Source organism: Danio aesculapii, chromosome 16 (genome assembly GCF_903798145.1).
Source record: "Danio aesculapii chromosome 16, fDanAes4.1, whole genome shotgun sequence".
Taxonomy (NCBI): domain Eukaryota; kingdom Metazoa; phylum Chordata; class Actinopteri; order Cypriniformes; family Danionidae; genus Danio; species Danio aesculapii.
This window is the reverse complement of record NC_079450.1, coordinates 41,294,018-41,314,129: the sequence shown is the minus strand read 5'-3', so window position 1 is coordinate 41,314,129 and position 20,112 is coordinate 41,294,018. Positions and strand designations below refer to the sequence as shown.

General features: G+C 32.8%; 2 protein-coding genes across 3 annotated transcripts in view; one reads left to right on the top strand and one right to left on the bottom strand.

Annotated features, from left to right (window-relative positions):
* Nucleotides 1-17,065, top strand: part of plekhg6 (pleckstrin homology domain containing, family G (with RhoGef domain) member 6) — a 39,194-nt gene extending 22,129 nt beyond the window's left edge. Inside the window, exons 13-16 of one of the 2 annotated variants that reach the window (XM_056475287.1) lie at nt 2,133-2,248; nt 6,474-7,786; nt 14,807-14,871; nt 16,373-16,462. In XM_056475287.1, the coding sequence (XP_056331262.1) occupies nt 2,133-2,248; nt 6,474-7,786; nt 14,807-14,849 (1,472 nt within the window). In that variant the 3' untranslated portion in view covers nt 14,850-14,871; nt 16,373-16,462. Of the gene's footprint in view, nt 1-2,132; nt 2,249-6,473; nt 7,787-14,806; nt 14,872-16,372 lie in introns of both variants that reach the window. The other variant, XM_056475286.1, reaches the window with a different exon arrangement.
* Nucleotides 17,066-17,139: 74 nt separating this feature from the next.
* Nucleotides 17,140-20,112, bottom strand: part of LOC130243610 (uncharacterized) — a 5,333-nt gene continuing 2,360 nt past the window's right edge. The window contains exons 4-8 of the mRNA XM_056475841.1: nt 19,322-19,543; nt 18,939-19,232; nt 17,872-18,114; nt 17,539-17,657; nt 17,140-17,441 (exon numbers count right to left, since the gene is read on the bottom strand). Coding sequence (XP_056331816.1) covers nt 17,307-17,441; nt 17,539-17,657; nt 17,872-18,114; nt 18,939-19,232; nt 19,322-19,543 — 1,013 coding nt within the window. The 3' untranslated portion in view covers nt 17,140-17,306. The remainder of the gene's footprint in view (nt 17,442-17,538; nt 17,658-17,871; nt 18,115-18,938; nt 19,233-19,321; nt 19,544-20,112) is intronic.

Sequence of the window (20,112 nt, the reverse complement as noted above, 5' to 3'; positions counted from 1 at the left end):
ACACAGGGAGAACATGCAAACTCCACACAGAAATGCCAACTGAACCAGCGACATTCTTTCCGTGAGGCGACAATGCTACCATGCCGCCCAAACAAAACTCGTAAAAGCATTAAAATACAATAATTAAAACTCACTGACCTAACAATTTTCTCAGTACTGGGTTGCGGCTGGAAGGGCATCGGCAGCGTAAAACGTATGTTGCAATAGTTGGCAGTTGTGGCAACTCTCCGCTGTGGCAACCTCTTATAAATAAGAGACTAAGCCGAAGGAAAATTAATGAATAACCTAACAGTCCTAAATAATATAAATAAATAATATAATAAAGTCATGTTTACAAGTGGGAAACTCTAAACTCTAGATTATAAAGTAGTTGTAATTATATGATGTATTATTGTAAAACATGGCAGTTAACAGATATTTTTTTTTAACATCATGATATTTAACATTGTTTAATTATGTTAAAATAATATATTTTAATCATATTATGGCACTACTGAAGATTTTACAAATGTAATGTATTACTCAAATTTACTTTTGAAATTAATGTCGAGTTACTCCTCAAAACAGTGACTAGTTATGTTGCTTAGTTACTTTTTATAGTAACTCATGTGTTACTTTTGCTTTACTTTTTATTGCCTGGCTGAGGCTTTATCTTTTTCAGAACTTTTTTTTTCTTTCTTTTTTTAATAGCTGAACTCTGCAATTAACAATGCACTGTATAACTCACACCTTAATTTACCTTAAAAAAAATAACACATCAAAAAATACTAATTTAGGATAATGTGAGCTGAGAACTTCTATACATGCCGTATATAGAGATTGTTAAAATTTTAAAGCAATGTCTTTGCTACTTTTGTACTATTTGTATTAAGTAAAATCACTGTCCACTGAGACAATCCCCTTTTCTTTTTCTTTGATGCGTTCAAAATATTGAACACATTCTCTCATTGACTGCGTGATTCATTCACTTTCATTTTATCTTAGCAATTTTTAAAAAAAGCTAACTTATGGAGTCAATCTAGGGCCATATATACTTGCAAAATAATAGTATTGAGCAAAAAATAAATAAATTAAAATCTCAAAATTTCGCAAAGCGAAAATAAAAGAAATAAAAATTTATTTTGCTAACAAAAATAAACAACTGCAAAAGGAAAATAAAATTTTTATAAACAAAAAAAGAAAATAACTGCATATAAAAATCATGCAAAAAGACTAAAATATTTGCAATTGCTATAAAATTTTTTGAAAATATTTATAGTTTTTGTTCTAAACTGCAAATATTTTAGTTTTTTTGCACTGCTTGATTTTTATTTGCAGTTCTTTTTTTGTTAGCAAATTTCATTTTTATTTCTCAAAACTTAATTTTCCCTTTGCAGTTCTTTATTTTTGTTAGCAAAATTAATTTTTATTTAAAAATTAATTTTCGCTTTACTATTTTTGGAGATTTGTGTTTACTTATTTATTTTATGCTCAATACTTTATTTTTTGTTTGCAAAACTTTCTTTTATTTTGCAAGTATAAATGGCCATAGATTGGCTCCATACTAATTAATTAAAAAGTAACTCGTATTACAGTTTCAAAAAATTAACTCAAATATTACTACTTATTTATTTAAGTAATGCGATACTTTACTCGTTACTTAGAAAAGTAATATTATTACGTAACTCGCATTACTTGTAATGTGTTACCCCCAACACTTCTTATATTACACTGTTGCTTCATGCAAGAAAAACACACAATAAATGATTACATTACACACAAACCACCCTATTTTTTCCACATGAAAAAGGCCTTAAGTTCTGTTTTATATACTTTAGCAAAAGTTCTTAGCATGTCAGGGAACACACAATGGACAATTACTTGATAATCAGGTTTCTAATAATTGAGCTGTTTGAATAAGACATTTACAGTACTCCACCTAAGGTGTGTCAAGGACCTGCTCATGCAAGTACACTGTCATTAAAAATGTATTATGATTGTGCAATAGTTAATTTAACATGCAAATTACCTGAACAGGAAATATGCAGGTACATATTAGAACTATAACTGGAACATATTTCATGAAATGCTCATTATAAGGCACTTCATTGATTCTTACAGTTTTTTGTTAACTGTTTGGCTCTGTCTGGTAGATTCATTTGTGCTGGTGGAGGTCGGTGATCTAGGCTGTCCTGTAAGTGTGAATTTCCTGTCCACACCCAGTCCAGACAGCTGTGCGTCATGGGTGTCTGCTCTGCGTGAGACTCAGGTACTGCATTCCTCTTACAGAAAACACACTCAATATGAAACTCCAGTATGAGACAGTTTGTACAAGCCCAGCCCTGTGCTCTCTGGCGTTTTTGCATAAATTGCACAAAATAGGGAATTTTTTAAATATCTACATCTTTTCTTCTGAGTTTAGAAAATGATGATTGTTAAACTTTGGAGGTTTAAAAGACTACATATGTTGAAATAATAATAATAATAATAATAATAATAATAATAATAATAATAATAATAATAATAATAATAATAACAATAATAATAAACCATAGCTGCAAGGGATAGATACCTAAAAATAAAAATGTACTTAATCTCAAGTGGTTTCAGTCATTACACTTAAGAATCGTTACACTTTTGTAAGATTGTTGGAAACAGGTAACTATTGACATCCATAGAAGGAAAAACAGTTCTAGAGTAGTCAATGTTTACTGGTTTTTAGCATTTTTAAAAGCTTTTGTGTTAAGCATAAAAAAGAAACTTAAACAGGTTTTTGGCAAGTAAAGGGCGAGTAAATAATGACAGATTATTTTTTATCTATTGAGTGAACTATGCTAAACGTTTTTTTTTTTCAGGCTTTTAACTGCAAATGTAAAATCATATTTTAGCAAAATCATATGTTTTGCCTTTCAAATTAAGACTTTTTCATTTTTAAGCTGTAGAGCCACCTATGCTTTGATATCCTTAAAAGTTCACGTTTTCTTTATAATAATATGCATGTGCTCACCTTTGTCATATGGTTTTGTTTTAAGAACGTGAGACATATTTTGGTATATTTGGCAACTGCCATTCTTTAAATGCCCCTGTTATAGCTGTCCAAATACAAAAAAAATATTTGTATTATTATTTGAAATTACTGATCAAGGAAGGCAGTTTAGATATTGTACAAATCTGGTTTTGGATGAAGTCGAGTGTAATGTCTAGAACTAGTTAACATCAAATATTTCTACAGCAATTTGACTGACAGCAGCGGTTGATAAGCATAAAACTTCAAAGCTCCACCTTGTGGCAAATTTCTTTCATATTTCTCTCAGATACTATGGGTTAAACAGACTCACATAGTTTAATTTAAACTGGCTTGTTTACCTTGTCTAACAGGTGTTCAAACTTGATGGTGGCCAATCAGTTTTGCTCCTGTTTTTAGTGGCACATTAAACATATAGTGCTCTATTCTAACTATCTAGGCGCAAAGTCTAAAGCACATGGCGCATTTGCTATTTACATGGTGGACTCTAAAGTTGAAAAACTGAATGATTTATTAGCAAGAAAACAGTTAAACAGACCACCTGTAGCACAAGGATAAAGAACGAGTCTCCTGCATTCGGCCTCTTTATATACTTTCTCTTTACTGTACTTTTAGTCTTTACTTTACTTTACTTTTGTGGATAAGGAAGCGGTGGAAACTCACTCCACTGAAGACATGCATTAGCCTACATATGTAATTTCGTTTGTTAAGTGCAAAGATTTATTTCAGAACTATTTTTAAATTCAGTTCTAGTTAATGAACAAATAAATTAACAATAATAACAAAGTGTGGTAAAAAACTGAGTTATATCCAAACACACGTCCTATTCTTATGGCCCATATAGTGTTGCATATAATAAATAATACTGCTAATAATAGTAACAATAACATTATACAAATACAAATTGTCATGAATAAACTAAAAAAAGCCCCTCGAGATGAAGAAGGCATGAATGTAGGGTTTTTTTTATGTAGAAAATAATATTTTTTTGTAACATTTTAATCTTTTTGTAACATTTTACATCTGATTGCCCCAAGGCCTTATGATATCCTCCACACTATGCATTTCACTGTATAAAAATGATGATTATCTCTTCATTGAATTTTGAGTGTTTTAATCAACCTTGTTACACTTGTGGTGTTCCCGGTCAAAAGTGACCACCATAGGAAATGAATGGGTATCCAGGCTATATTCATTCATCAGACAGAAAACATTCCCACACACACTACTGCAACTCACTCACTCACTCACTCACTCACTCACTCACTCACTCACTCACTCACTCACTTACTCTCTTACACACTCACTCATTTCTGACTGAACAATGTCTTTATTTATTTATTTCTCTCTCTCTGGAAAGAAGCACATAGAATGAATATTTTTCCCTTTCTTTCTTTCTTTCTTTCTTTCTTTCTTTCTTTCTTTCTTTCTTTCTTTCTTTCTTTCTTTCTTTCTTTCTTTCTTTCTGCCAATCTCAGAGTATAGCAGGAACACTTTTAGCTTAGCTTAGCAACAATTATTTTATTATATTAGATGGTTATTATCCCACTCAAAAATGACCAAAGTATAACTAGTGCTAGTTCTGTGTCCATGCTCACCGTATATACCCTCAGTCACTATTCCCCATATTAGTACATTTGAAGGACTGAAAATTCGATAACTCAAAACACAGGAAAGGATAGCATTTTGTTTGTGTTTGTTGGTTGATAAATCATTCAGATGGATTAAAATGTAAATTTCATTGGTCAGACCCTGTGATAGTTATTTTAGTGAGCTGTCGATTCGTAATGAAACAAAGTATTTTGATTTCTATCATCTATTGTTCATTTTGTAATATATTTTCAGCGCCTATTTTTATTTTCATTGCAGTTATTTTATGTCTAATTCTGTAAATTCATGTTAAAGGACACATAGGTTATCCCTTTTTTCATATTTAATATAAGTCTTTTGAGTCACCAGAATGTGTCTGTAAAGTTTTAGCTCAAAACACGCATCAGATTATTTATTATAGCTGTTTGAAGTGTCTATATTATAGCTGGAAAAAAGTTTTTGCTGTTTTTTTGTACTGGCCCTTTAAGGCTAGTCCTTCCCGCCCACCGTTCCCACGTGCTTGTCAGCAATCGCCGCCCTCGGCTGCCTCAGGAAGCAGATCTCACGTAACGTTTGTGAGAAATACTACAGTAAAAACTTTAACAATCAATATTTGATGCATTTTTTGTGGATTTGCAACAATGAGTCACACACACATACACATAGCGCAGATATACACCCACACACACATAGCTCAGACACGCAGACACACACACACAGAGAGAGAGAGAGAGAGAGAGAGAGAGAGAGAGAGAGAGAGCCTGCGTTAAGCTTTGCACTCGTTTTGCACGCATATGTGACATGATACTGGTAATATCCACTGCTGTATGAATATCTGTTATGTTAATGTACAAAATAAACCCGATTTAACGTCCACAAACCACGATTGAAGCGTCTTCTTTTATAATTGTTCTGACACGCGGCTGTGCTGATGAAGTGAATCTGAAGTGAATCGCTGTAATTCATTACACACATGCTCTGTTTTAAAACATTATAAACTTGTGAAACTCACTTTTGATCACATTTGATGATGATTGATGACTGAACCCACCTTTTATTCCCGGCTGCTTTGCGCTCGTCCTCTCTTGATGATATGATTATACAAGTGACTACCGGGACATGTTAAAGCGCACAGCTGTCAATCAATATTGGTGGGCGGGGGGACCGCACTCCTACGTAAAGTTGCGGTCGATCTGAAAACCGCTCCAATTGGTCCACCGTTTTTTATGCTGTTAAATTTGAAAAACAAGGACTGGGTGTGTTTATTTCACCCCAATATGAAGGTTTATACACCATACATACATACATACATTTCTGTCCAAACAGCTTGAAAAGTAGCTTTTTCACCATAGGTGCCCTTTAAACACTACTTTGAGACATTGTTCACAGCTAAAGAATGTTGAATAAAAATTTGGTGGAGAAAAATGATTTTTGTGCTAATATAAGAGCAGTTAAAACAGACCGGGAATTTTGACCGGGAACCATAAAGTAAGGGGCAGGTTGTGAACACGACAGGAGGGTTAAGGAATGTGTAAGCATTTAGATACATAACGCACTCTGCCCTGGACCAGCTTTTAGATGATCAAAGGCACGGTCTATTATAGTTCCTCAAAATAGCAACGTGCCAACAATGGGCCTTAACAAACCTCCTTTATAGACCAGTACACCCATGAGTCCACAAAGTGGCGCAAATGGATTAGCTATTTAAACAATGTGGCGCAAAACATGAAAACTAAAGTTGAACTGCTCTGATTATAGCAACAAATTTTATTCTGTTCAAGAGTTATGGGCTTTAGTAAAAGTGAATAAAGCTGAGTTAAATTGTAAAATATAGTTGAATGGTTTATCATTTAAAACCGGTCCTTGTTGACATTCACAGGAGGCATTACAGACATTGAAGATAAACGAGAAGAACGAAATATTAAAGAATACACCTACCATTCCGGATAAGAATGCTGATTTCCAGTCAGCATCTTATAGTGATATTGACCCCGAAGAAATGGTGCAACAGATTTACCCCACATCCCAATCTGATAGCGATTCTGATCCAGCTGATAGTGAGAGATCTACGATCAGCAAGTCTGATCCACAAACACTGATGGATGTGGAGCAAAGTGAAGTTCAACAGATGCCAGATTACAGGAGCTCTCCATTTACTGAACCCAATGATCAAAGCCAGTCAGATTATGAAGAGGTTGTGGGAAGGATTGATTCAGCTGGATTAAACGCCGAACAAGCGAGAAGCAGAAATAACAGCAAGCAGTGGGAAGATGAAGAGGCCACATTAAAAAAAATCCAAGAAAGGCGAGTTACGTGGACACAAAAACAACAGACAGCTTCAAACTCAAATGGTGTTACACAACAGGAATTACCAAAGAGAAACAATCTGAATGGACCTGCTGGACATGTAAATGACACAATCCAGCCTCTCATAACTACATCCGCACATATTTCAAGTTTAGAAACTGGGGAACCAATGCATCTGGATCCAAATGGTGACTCTCAAGGAAGCGGGAGGAACTCTTTGTGCAGTCAGCAAGAAGATGATGAAGATTCCCTCACAGAATCAAAGAGGTTCTCCAGGAAACTGAAGTCTCCTCGCATACAGAGGAGACGTCCGAATAATGCGATGCATGATTCCATTGCAAACTCCAACAGAAGCCAGAAAAACAAACCTCAGGATTCCCACAGAGTGCTAAAGCTGGGATCTCTGAAAAACAACCCTAGTACATTATGGTATGTTCCAGAGAAGAGATCACCGACTCAAGAGATGCACTCTGAACCTGAGCAGACACCGGAAGGGAAGCGTAAATTGAAACTAATCAAACTAAAGACTCAGAGGAGCGCCTCTATCCCAGAAATCAGCATACCTCAGAGTTCCATCCTACCTTCCCAAGTTGCCAGCTCCTCACTGTTAACTGCCCCGAACCCCCAACCTCCGACATCTCCACTCCAGAGTGTGCTGCAGAGGGCGAAGGAAAGGGAAAAGGAACGCGGGCTGGTAAGAAGAATTGTAAAGGAAAAACAGAAGACTTTTTCCATACAAAATTCTCCTACATTCTCAGCCTCTCCAACACTGTTGGCCAGCGAAGGAGAGAGAGAGCCAGAAAGCGTGCATGTCTGCAGCATGATGTCTGCACATGGATGGAGAGAAGGAAACGTTGATGAAAGTGAAGATGAGATGAAAGAAAGGTGAGTCTACAGTACATGCATCACTGTTGCTAAATGTAGCACCAACGTTAAAAGATATAGATCTAAAAGTTCTGTAATGAGGAACTGTTTTTACAGTATCATGAAGAATCACATTTTTCTTGATATTTCCCATTAAACAAGAGGCATGATTCACAAATAAATAATTTTATTTATCATTTTCAAATTAGGCAAACCAAAATAAACACTTAACCATCCAAAAATTTGACCAAAAAGCTGTTTTGACAAAAGATAGGTGGTGCACCTGTAAAAAAATATTCAGAAATTAGCAGCTTTCATCCAACAAGTTTTATCCTTAAAATATTAGGGATATATTGTCTGGGTTGGTGTTGTATATTATGGCCCTTTCCACGACAGAACGTTTCAGTCGACAACTTTCTCGCTTGAGGAAATGTCAAAGTAAAGCTGTACGGGTCGTTCACATATTGTATGAGAAGCACTTCTTACAAAACAGATGCGTTACTCACATAAATACTAGTGTATAAATGTTCATTACTCACATTTCTATGAACATGATTTGATTATAACTGCAGATCAATGATGCGAAAAGAAAGTGCAAAATCGCCTACTGTAACGTCTGCAATTATATAAAATAAATGCAACATATAAGAACACATACAGACCCTTACAGTCTCCAATATGTTACCAATTGCAGAAAAACTACACACAGCATATGTTTAGTCCTTATTTTGGTTCAAAAAACAACATGCAAAATATAGCCCAGTCAGTGCAAACCTCTCATCTGTATCTTTAATCTTCACCAGCACATGTAACCTCTTGTTAGAAAGTAATTCCGTCATTCCGAGTTTATAACAGCCCAAAAAGTGATGATAATAGTTAAACATGGCAGTTTGTTCATGTTTTAGGTTGCTGATAAAATTTTCTCCTTTGTTTTGTCTAGCTTCTCCATTGTCTTTTTGCACTTCATTTGCATTTGTCCATTTCTGAAAGGATCGGATGTTGGAAGCACTTCAATAAAAACGTGCACAATATTATCATCAGCTCAAGAAGTTAGTTATTTCAAATATAGACATTTGTAAACAACTACGGGGCACAGGGTAGATTCTGCTCTTCTTCTTGGCTTTGTGGCTGTTCATCAAGATGACGACAATGTTTGTTTAAGCCTGGGTAGACCATGGCTTGTTATTATATGTATATATTATTACAGTGTAATGTCTCAGCTGTGTATTTAAAAATGGTGCTTCCTTTGTTATCTCTGTAAACCAATAGCGTTCACTGCGCATCTAGCTCTGCCTTTTGGTACCCTTTTGTTGTGATAGGTACTCTTTGCAAATGGTACCCAAAAAGTGGTACAGTACGGTTCGCTTTTAGGTACCTTTTGACAGTGGAAACGTCCATAAAAGCATACCGAACCGCATCATACCACTCAGTGGAAAAGGGCCATTATTGTATAAAAACCTTGTAATAAACAGCCAGTACATTTAGTTATTTAACAGACTTATTTCTTATACATTATATATTTTTAAATTACTTAAATGTTAATAAAAATCTAAGTAGAGATCAAGGTGGAATAATACAATTCACAACCACAAATAAACACTTGTTTATCACAAAATACAGAATGGGTTTATTAAAAGATGTTTTTTTTTATAGTGTACACTTTAAATGCTTTTATATGCTAAAAATAGGCCAATATAGTCCCAAGTATTACACTTACAAGTTGACTAATAGTATAGATGTTAGTTTACTTACTACAGAAATATATACTTTAAAGGGGTGGTCCAGAGTGTATTTTTAAGGCTTGATTGTGTTTATAAGATGCAAAGTTATGTGTGCTCATGCGTCATTTGTAAAAAAAAATCTGGTTATTTTTTTCATATATCTTACTTTGATTATATACAGCTACTCAGCTAACATGAAAACGACTGTCATATTTCCTAGTTCCTCTGAAAGGCTTACCATCACGAGGCTCTGATTGGTCAACTAACATAATGTGCTGTGATTCGCGGATTGGCTTCACATCACCATGTCACACCCCTACAAGCAGTCTAGTCAGAGCAGCTATTAGTTAGCGAGTTTGTTATTTGAGATGTAGAACGCATAGAAAAGCAGCTGCTTAGAGTCACTGAACGTGGCCACATAGAGAGACACTGAAAGCAGCAGCATAGAGAGACACTGGAGCGCTGGTGAAGGTTGTGGGTGATTACAGCGGTTTATATGACTGATAAATATAAATTTGTAGCTAAATTGTTAGCGATGTCAAACAGCATTTCCCATTGTTTACATCCTTGTTTACGTCCTCACTACCATTAACGCTAGACACTGTGCATGCAATAGATCAATTTTAACAAATAAAATACTTACAGTTTGTGGCTTACAATTCAGGGAAGCCCTTGTGATCTCACTAGCCCGGAAGTATTTTTTTGTAGTCCCCCAAATAGTTCGCTGTAGGCTTTGCTAAGCTAACTCTTTAAAAGCCAATGTCTCCCTTTGCATTGAACTTTGAGCATATTACATTCAGAGATGTTGTTCATGTTCACACAGCTACATTGCATATCAACTAAAGTTTAAAATATAATATTGTAGTGGACCACCCCTTTAACATTACTGAAGTATGTTTCATAAAATGAACTTTTAAGTATACTTAAAACTTATACTTATACTTTTTTATAAGTGAAGCACAACAATTGTTTATTTGTAGGGCAAGATAAAGAGGTTGGAAAATGTTGAGAACATTATTTTGATCAAATTAGAAGCTTTAAGCAAAAAATAAGGTAAAACTTTATTTTGATGGTCCATTTGTGTATTAGTAGACTGTCTGTAGAGTTGATACTGCTCCTTCAACAGACATTTAACTGACTATAAGAAACTTTGCAAGTACATGTCAATTTACAATAACCCTAACCCCAACCTAACAGTCTACTTATAATCTAATGACAATTAGTTGGCATGTAGATGCAATGTAACTTAAATTCAACAAACGGAGCATCAAAATAAAGTGTGACCAAAAATAATAGTAATTTTTTAAGAGTGTATAATAATAAAAATTATTTATCTTTCTTGCTACTAGAGCTTAATAGACCTATTTTAACGTGTAATTAGTTTACCTGATATTTACAGTTCTCAGCTGATATAAGTACACCCCTTATAAATCTATCTTTTAAATTAATATTTTTAATAGGAAGCTATACAATATTATATTTGTGCATAGATTAGTACAAAACTAGTACACCCAAATGTATACGTTATAGAAAAAATATTAAATACAAATAAAATCGAGGAACCAGATAAATTTTGTTGAAATTTTGCCATATTTTGCTTGAATTTAACTGTATTATCTTTTAATTTCTAAATATGTTTGGTGATTAAAATATTATTTTAATAAATTAATCTGTTTAATAAATCTGTTTTGTTTAAATGCACCAAAACACATTGCCTAAATTCACTGAGAAATGGATACAAATATTCATTTTCAAAATGGGCTGGACTCAATTATGCTGAGCACTGTACATTTCCCTTCAATTAAACCCCAAAATAACCCTTACTGCCCAGTGGAAAAAAGCTAATTTTCATTTTAAGTGTATTTGTTCCATTTGTGAGAAATGACTGTATAGAGAGGCCTTGCTGTTGCGGAACTGAACAGTTTCATTTGTGTTAATTCTTCTGCCTGCCCACACATAATTCATCTGTGTACTGTTGCATAAATTTCACTCTTAAATATTACATTCAAAACTTCCCTGGAAGCTGGAAGATAATTATCATTATTCATCATTCTTCTAAGTTTTTTTTTGTACATTTCTCATTGTAGCTAAGTTAGTTCTTCACAAGGACCATTAGGAGTCAGGCTTTCCCCTGAAAAAAAAAGATTACATCACACAGCAATGATATACTGCACTCGTTTTCATTTATTTTCATCAGTCTTTTAAGTCACTAAAATAATCTCTGCTCTGTTCACTTTTGAAGTTGAAAATTCAGCTTTACAGTTTAACAAAGTGGCTTTTATTGAAATTCTAGTAGTTTGAAATAATATATTGTATAAGAAATAACATATAGAGATGTCTGTAAAATACCAGAAAATGTACTGGCAGTTTATTTTTGTACTGGCAGGTTTTTGTACACCAACCCAGACAATTTATCACTTTAAACCACAGGTTCTCAAACTTTTTTCACCAAGCACAACCTCAGAAAAAAATTGTCTCTCTAAGGACCACCATAATGACCAGTTATAAAATACAGTAGCGTACCAGGCCTAATTAAGAAGCTACAGCTTTGCACAGTTCAAAGCTGAGGCAGATTAATTCCTATTATTATGAATATTGATTATTGTCAGCCACTTTAAACATTCTAAATAGTTTAACACTAACACTGCACTGTGCCTACAGGTAAAAAAAAAAAGTAATGTTTAAATTAAAATGTGCTTTTAAAAGTTAATTAAAATGGCACTGTTCTTAAAAAGTACTGCTGTACTTAAAAATAAAGAATTAGCATATAGTAGCCTATTTATCAAAACCTAGAAATATTCCTTGGACCTCATAAATATAGGCTATATGTCATCATATTCATATATAAACTCTTACTGATAAATTTTGAAATATATGTTGCTTGTATATATGACTTATTTGTATACCTTTGAAATCTAAACATTAACTTGTATTTTAAAATATATGATTTGGATTTACATATTTAAATTAGAAATTAGATCTGTTTACTGCGCATTATAGTAGGCTTTGTGTGTCAGAAAAGCAAGTCATTAAACCATACCTGTCAACGTTGGGATATAAAAATACAGGATTTGCCCCCCACAATCGTTACAAATATGGGGAGGAGATTAGCTTCAATTAATAGAATACGTAACAAACATTAGAAAATTGAGCATAAAATAAAAGGTTTAGCCTATTAAAATTAATTTACTGATCACATCGGTGTTTTTGTATGAGTCAAAGCGTTAAAGTGTGCTAATTTTTTAATTTTAATTATTCAGTGATTACTCCGCGTACCACTAGAAAAAAAAAGCCTGCATACCACTATAGTGGTTTGGGAACCACTGCTTTAAACTATTAAAAATGTTTCACCTTTTCAAAATGTTCAAGGTTAAAAGGTTGTTGAAAGAAAGATTAAGGTCCCATAATGCAATTTAAAAGCATAAATAAATGGAAAAAAAAAACATGAATCACAAAATATGGAAAACTGCACTGAAAAAAAGGATTCATTGGATTTACTATATTTTTTAAGTTAAGTGGTTGCAAACAATTTATTTTAGCTGAATTTAAACAAACTAATTAAATTAAACATTAATACATTTAATTTGTTTGTTTAAATTCAGCTCATATAAATAGTTTGCAACAATTTACCTTAAAAAAAAACTAGTAAATCCAATGAATCACTTTTTTCAGTGTGCTAATTTGCAAATATTTTTTGCAGTGCATCTTTATGTAATATATAGTACATAAAGTGCAAAAGTTCTTGATTTTTCATGTTCTCAATGTTTTGATGTATTAAAAGCATTTTTAATTCATGTTTTGCAAAAAAATGTCTCATTGTGTTACCTTGACTTGACTTACACTAATAGCCATACTCATAATGGTCACACTTTACAATAAGGTTTCATTAGTTAATGTATTTACTAACATAAATTATTATTGAGCAATACATATATAGCATTAATTAATTATAGTTAAGCATTTACTAATGAGGTATTAAAATCACAATCAAGTCATCAATTATGGTTGCTAGTCTATCATGAGTTAATATGAACTAACAATGAACAACTTTATTTTCAATAACTAACATGAATAAATACCGTAATAAATGTGTTGTTCATTGTTTGTTCATCATTGTAAATGCATTAATTAACATTACTAATACAACCCTATTGTAAAGTGTTGTGTTACCCTCGTAATTAACAATAATTTGAGTGTGCAAACAACAACATATTATATTAATAAACACACAAAATGTATAAATGTGTGCTGACAGTATGAGCTTACAATATAAAAAATGTGCAATATAGGACAAAATGTGTTAACCTTTTTAAAATAACCATATTACGGTGGCCGAGAGAGCTTAACATGCTGCAATTTAAGAAAACACATGCAAAAAACACCAGCAAATTAAGAAAAGATCTTCATCCATTTGTATCTGCAAATCTTCATAATGCATACACGTAAAAAAATGCGCTGCATTTTCTCACAACGCAAACAAATTAATAAAACGCGCTGCATTTTTTCACAATGCTAACAATTTCCAAAAACACGCTGCATTTTCTCACAACACAAAAAGAATGAAACACAACGGAAGTGTTTCAAAGGGGCCTAAAAACGCAAAAGACGCCACTGTGCCGTGACTATTGCTGCGTCCCAATTCACATAGTTATACTATGCACTAAAAGTATGTACTTTTTTTTGTGAAGGAAAAGTATACACTTTTGAGAGTGTAACAGAAGAGTATGCAAGCTTTGGGACAAACTACTTCCTCGTTAACAGATCGTTATGTTGCCTAGTTATGAGCCCTGTCAATCATCCACCCATCGTCCATATTTCTGTCATATTTAATTTCCTACCTTATTGTAGAAGCAGCAGCAGGTTAATCTCCCACAAGTCTGTCATGCAGAGAAATCTCCTCAGGTCTTTGGATAATTATGCAGTCAGACGTTAATGTCAAAACACGTCTTTATATAAGTTCATTATTGTTGTTGCAGATGAAATATACCACAGAAAACGCTATTTAAATGTTTTCCAGTTGGATATTAATTAACAGTCATATAAACATCTTTACTGAAGCCTTTCTACTTGACCTTTGGTCTCGCGCGTCGATTATGTTTGTAGTTTATTTACACTTTTCACCTGCATTTGTACTTATAATCAAATTCATGTCCAACGTGCAATGTTCTGTAGTTAGAGTAATGTACAGCAGTTAGAGTATGAATGGTTCTACACTTAAAAATTTAACCGGAAATAGTAAACCATCCGGGAACCTTTAACATACTCTTTTTAACATACTATGATTTGGGACATACTAATTCTATTTTTAAATACTATTTAGGACGGATAGTATGCAAATTGGGAGACAGCACATTACTCAGTGAAGTTGTAGGTGATCTTTGAACGGTGAGTTTTTTTAATTTTGTTTTAATAAATAATTATAAATAATAATATTAAAAATATATATATTTATTTTCTAATTAACTATAACCTAAATAGCCAGGGCTGTCAAGCTTTAGGGTCCTTTGAAACATTTACATTGTGTTCCGAGTTATTTGAAAGTGCTGTGAGAAAATGCACCGCGTTTTCGTAAAATGTTTGCGTTGTGAGAAAATGCAGCACGTTTTATTAATTTATTTGCGCTGTGACAACTTGAAGCACGTGTGAAAATCTATTCTCAGTTGTCTGGCGTTTTTGTTATTGTACGTGTCTTCTTAAATTACAGCACGTTAAGCTCTCTCGGCCACCGTATTACATAGAGCATTCCATACAGTAGCAAGAAAAATAAATAGTTTTTATAATTATACAATCTCAGAAATAAAGGTACTTAAATTTGTACTTAAAGGGTCCATATTGGTACCTCAAAAGTATATATTAGTATCTAAAAATTTAAAGAGGAACATTTTTGTTTTTCATAGGTACTTATATGTACCCTTGAGGTATTAATATGGACCTTTTAGGTACCCCAACTCGCATACCTTTATTTCTGAGAGTGTATATTCTATATATATATATATATATATATATATATATATATATATATATATATATATATATATATATATATTTAAAACCCCATCTCCTCTTCAGACCTATATTCAAAAATAATTATAATTAAAAAAACATCAAAGTTTAATTACATTTCTGTTTAATTGTTCTTTTAGTATCAGTCTTGGTACTTTTAATATCAATTTTTAGCATCAACTTAGGGTTTTTACACACAAAAAAAGCAAGAAATAAATTACAAAATTGAATAGGGGCACCACGGTGGCGCAGTGGGTTGAACGATCACCTCATAGCAAGAAGGTCGCTGGTTTGAGCCCTGGCTGGGTCAGTTGGTGTTTCTAAATTCATGTTTTTTCGATTTGTACGAAAACGTTTCATTGTGCTACCAAAGCTTGACTAACATTAATAGCCATATTATTAATTACTGATAATTTGAGTGTGCAAACAATAAATTATTCTATTAAAAACACAAAAAAAATATGTGTAAATGTGTGCTGACAATATAAGCATTCAATATAAAAAATATGCAATATAGGACAAAATATATAAAACCATATATAGAGAGAGTATTCCATGCAAGGAAAATGCATGTGCAGTAATGTTTATTATTAAATATAGTTTTTAAACAAATCAGCCCCCCTTCTCCTCTTCAGACCCACAATCAAAAATAATTGAAAAAAAAACATGAAAGTTTAATTACATATTAAACATATTACATAAAAACTATTTGATTGTACTGTTAGTGTCAATCTTGGTACTTTTAGCATCAACTAAATTTGAATACACACTATTTATATTTCTTAATGAGAATTACTGAAATAGTATTTTGCTATGAAATAAACTACATGTCATAATTTTATAAGACATGCACCCATAAGCCCCTGTTTTCTTTTGTTTGAAGCAATAACGTTCTGGAGGGCATCAGTGTGGACTGGCCAGGCTGGTGTTTTGACGATGAGGAGTTTTTTGACTTTGAGGACTTAGATTATGAAAACTGGTTTGAAGAGTCACTCACCTGCAATGGGCTCTGCAGGTCAAAGACAAAACTATCGGAGCGCCATGATGATAACGAATGGAGTGAGGTGTAATTATATGTCGAACTACTGTACTTACACAAATGAATCATGGTTTATCTACAAATACCCCCCAATCCACTTTTATAAATGTATTTATGTATACATTTGGGGTTATGGTAATCAACATGCCAAAAAGCATGATTACTACTGATTTATTATAATAAAGCATGGTTCATTTTTGTGTGTTTGCGCTTTATATGTTTTTTTATAAATGTGTAGATTTGTTTGAAAAATTGTATTGTTTGAGAAATGTTGTTCTTTAAAGGTTTTATAGCAGTTTACAGAAGTGTGTAAAGAATGTTACATATTTTTATGATCATGTAGCATGACTGTTATACTTAAATGTATTTGAGAGACATACATAGCTTGTAAATTGTTTTTATAGTTATATAATGAAATATTGATTAACATTGTGTCTGTAAAAGTCAGATTTGTATAAAGAACAATTATTCTGTATATCTGTATATCCATTTAGGAGACTTGTTTATAACATATTTTCTGTACACAAGAAGCTGAATGAAGTAAGAATTGCAATGAAACAAGACATGTTCACTTTATTTACATACATTTTACATGTGTATATTTGCACCAGAAATAGTTTATACAAAATTATAATTAACAGTAGTATATTTACAGTTTAAATGGACTGCTACAGTTGTCTGCATTTAAAACACACACACACACACACACACACATCCACATAAAGTAACATACAGGCATCTGCCCTTTGCACAAACTACATATTTAAAAAAATAACATTCAAACACACACTGATTTTGGTTCTCCAACACAAGCTTCGGCTCTTTTTTCCCTGCTTCTTTCCTTCCACTCGCGTTCAGTGATGGTCTGATGGACGATGTTTTCCATCGCCGGGTAAAGATGGATCTTCTGCTTCTGTATGGAAGAATAAAAATAAGTGTTAAATTAGATCACTCAATATTAGAGAGTTTAAATATTGATATTAAATTGGCTAAATGAGATTAAAACTTACCCGACGATAGTTTCTGTACATCTGGAACAAAATCAGGAATATGACCATGAACAAAAACCCTAATCCCATCACCATAGCCGTTTTATTGCCAGAACTTGAATTTTCACTCTTAAGTGCACCTGTAGAAATGAAAAAAAAAAAAAAAGATTTATTATTTTGATTTCAACTACACTGTTAAAAAAATCTGAAATTTAAAGTTTTTTTTCGGCAGCCGGAGTGCCTAATTGTGTAAATGTGTGCTTTTTTATATTTAACAGATTCACATAATTATATTTATTTAATGCTGTGTAAACGATCATGCAAAAATCACTGCATACAGTAATTGCTCATTACCCATTGTGTAAAAATGAGACGTCACATTCCCCAATAGTCCTTGATTGCCGTAATAGCGACACATCCATTCGCCAGCATCTTTCTCTGTCACTCGAATGCTGGGGTTTTTGGTCCTTTGAACAGTGGTCACCCTTTGAGTGTTGTTTGGTCCATAATTCACACGGAGCCATTCATAGGAGGTGATTTGGCGGGAGTCGCTGAGATTGCACATCAGGATCATGGGGTCGCTGGAGGAACTCAATACTATATTGATAATAGAGAAATTTTGTATTAAACCAATTCAGAAAAAAAGCCTATTAATAAAACATTGGAAGAGCTAAATCAAAGCTAAACTAATATTCTTGCTCAAGTTCATTCAAGTTCATTTATTTACCATTAACTTGTTTAACACCTTTTTTGAGTTTCTTTCTTCTGTTGAACACAGAATGAGATATTTTGAAGAAAGTTGGCAACTGGTAGCCATTGATGTCCAGTTTTGTTCTTATTATGGAAGTTAATGGCTACCAGTTTCCAACCGTCTTCAAAATATCTTATATGTTTAACAGAAAAAAAGAAACTCATATAGGTTTAAAACTGAGTAAATTTATTTATTTTTTTATTTATTATTTTTTATTTTTTTACTGTGTTTTAGAAAATTATGTTGATTTAAAATAAAAAAAATGCTAAATAAACTCAGTCATGGTATTAAAAAAATATGTAATTTTTTTACAAATATCCGATAAATATTTTATACATTGGCATATAATTTAAAATATACTGTATTTAGTGATATAAATGATATATCTATAAATGCTTTTTTAGTCAGATCAAAAATTGTGTAAAAATGTCCCAATAGTGTCTTTGTTAAGTAAATAAAAATGGTTATTATTATAAATATAACATTCATATATATATTTTTTTAATTCTATATTATTTTAATAATATAAAATTATTAAAAATAATTTAATTAATTTAATTAAAAATATATATTTTATTTTATTATATTTTTTAATTTTATTATTTTGTATTTATATTTTACATAGCTCCATCTGATTCATGATTAAATCTGATTATATTATTCTACTCACCACGAGCAACTACAAGCCTCATTGTTCTTTGCAGTTTAATTTTTCCTCCGTTCAATCCCATCAATCCTGAGCACGTATACGTCCCTTCATCTCCAAGCTCCACTCTCTTAATCAACCCAAAGGATGAGTTGAATGCTGAATGCGGCAGAAGAACAGGAGAGTTTGTGGCAGCAGATACTCTCATCCAGTTCACTGTGTTTGGGATCAGACCATCAGTAAAGACGCAGGGCAAGGAGATCGAGGAACCGACCGAACCATAAAACACTAAAGAGTCATTCTGAGGAGAGGAGATCCCTGCAGAAAGAATAGATGAGCTGAATGAACCACAATGCAGAAGATAATTATTTATAGATAAAGCTGCTTTAATAAAAATGAACTCCCACCTCTGACCTGTAGGGTCGTGGTTGCCTCCATTCTCATATTGTTGTATGAAACCTGACAGGTCCACTTTCCTGCATCTCTTTGGGAGACTGAGGAGATAATCGGACTGTTGATGAATTTGCCGTTTTGCTTCCATTTAATACTTATATGTGGTGTCTCAGGACTGACATGGCACATTGCCTCCATTCTTAAACCCTCAACCACAATAGATGGAGAAATTGATGCTGTGAGGAAAGAAAGAAAAAAATATAATAATTTGGCTTTTCCAACAAACAACCAAAGATAGCTTATCACAGAAGAATTGACATTGTCAATAATTAGCATAATTTCAACTGTAAAAATTTAGTAAAAAGCCATAACCTGGTTAACAGTTTAGGAAACCTGGTTTCCTTAATATATGTGTAGTGTTTGTACTTTAAAACACTGATGTGCAATACTATAAATTAATCAAATATGGTAGTTTACCGTCAAATTTAGAAAATTGTATTTTTAATGGTAAAGTTCAGGCAACCACAGGTGTCGTTTTTTACTGCAAATTTTATGGATGTTTTTAACAGTGTACATACACAAAAAAATGACTGTAATTTCACAGTAAAAAAACCCCCGACAAATTCTACGCTAAAAATCCGTAACCTGGTTAACAGTATGTTTCCATAATACACATGAAATCAGAATTATTACCCCCTTTTGAATTTTTTTTTCTTTTTTAAATATTTCCCAAATGATGTTTAACAGAGCAACGACATTTTCACAGTATGTCTGATAATATTTTTTCTTCAGGAGAAAGTCTTAT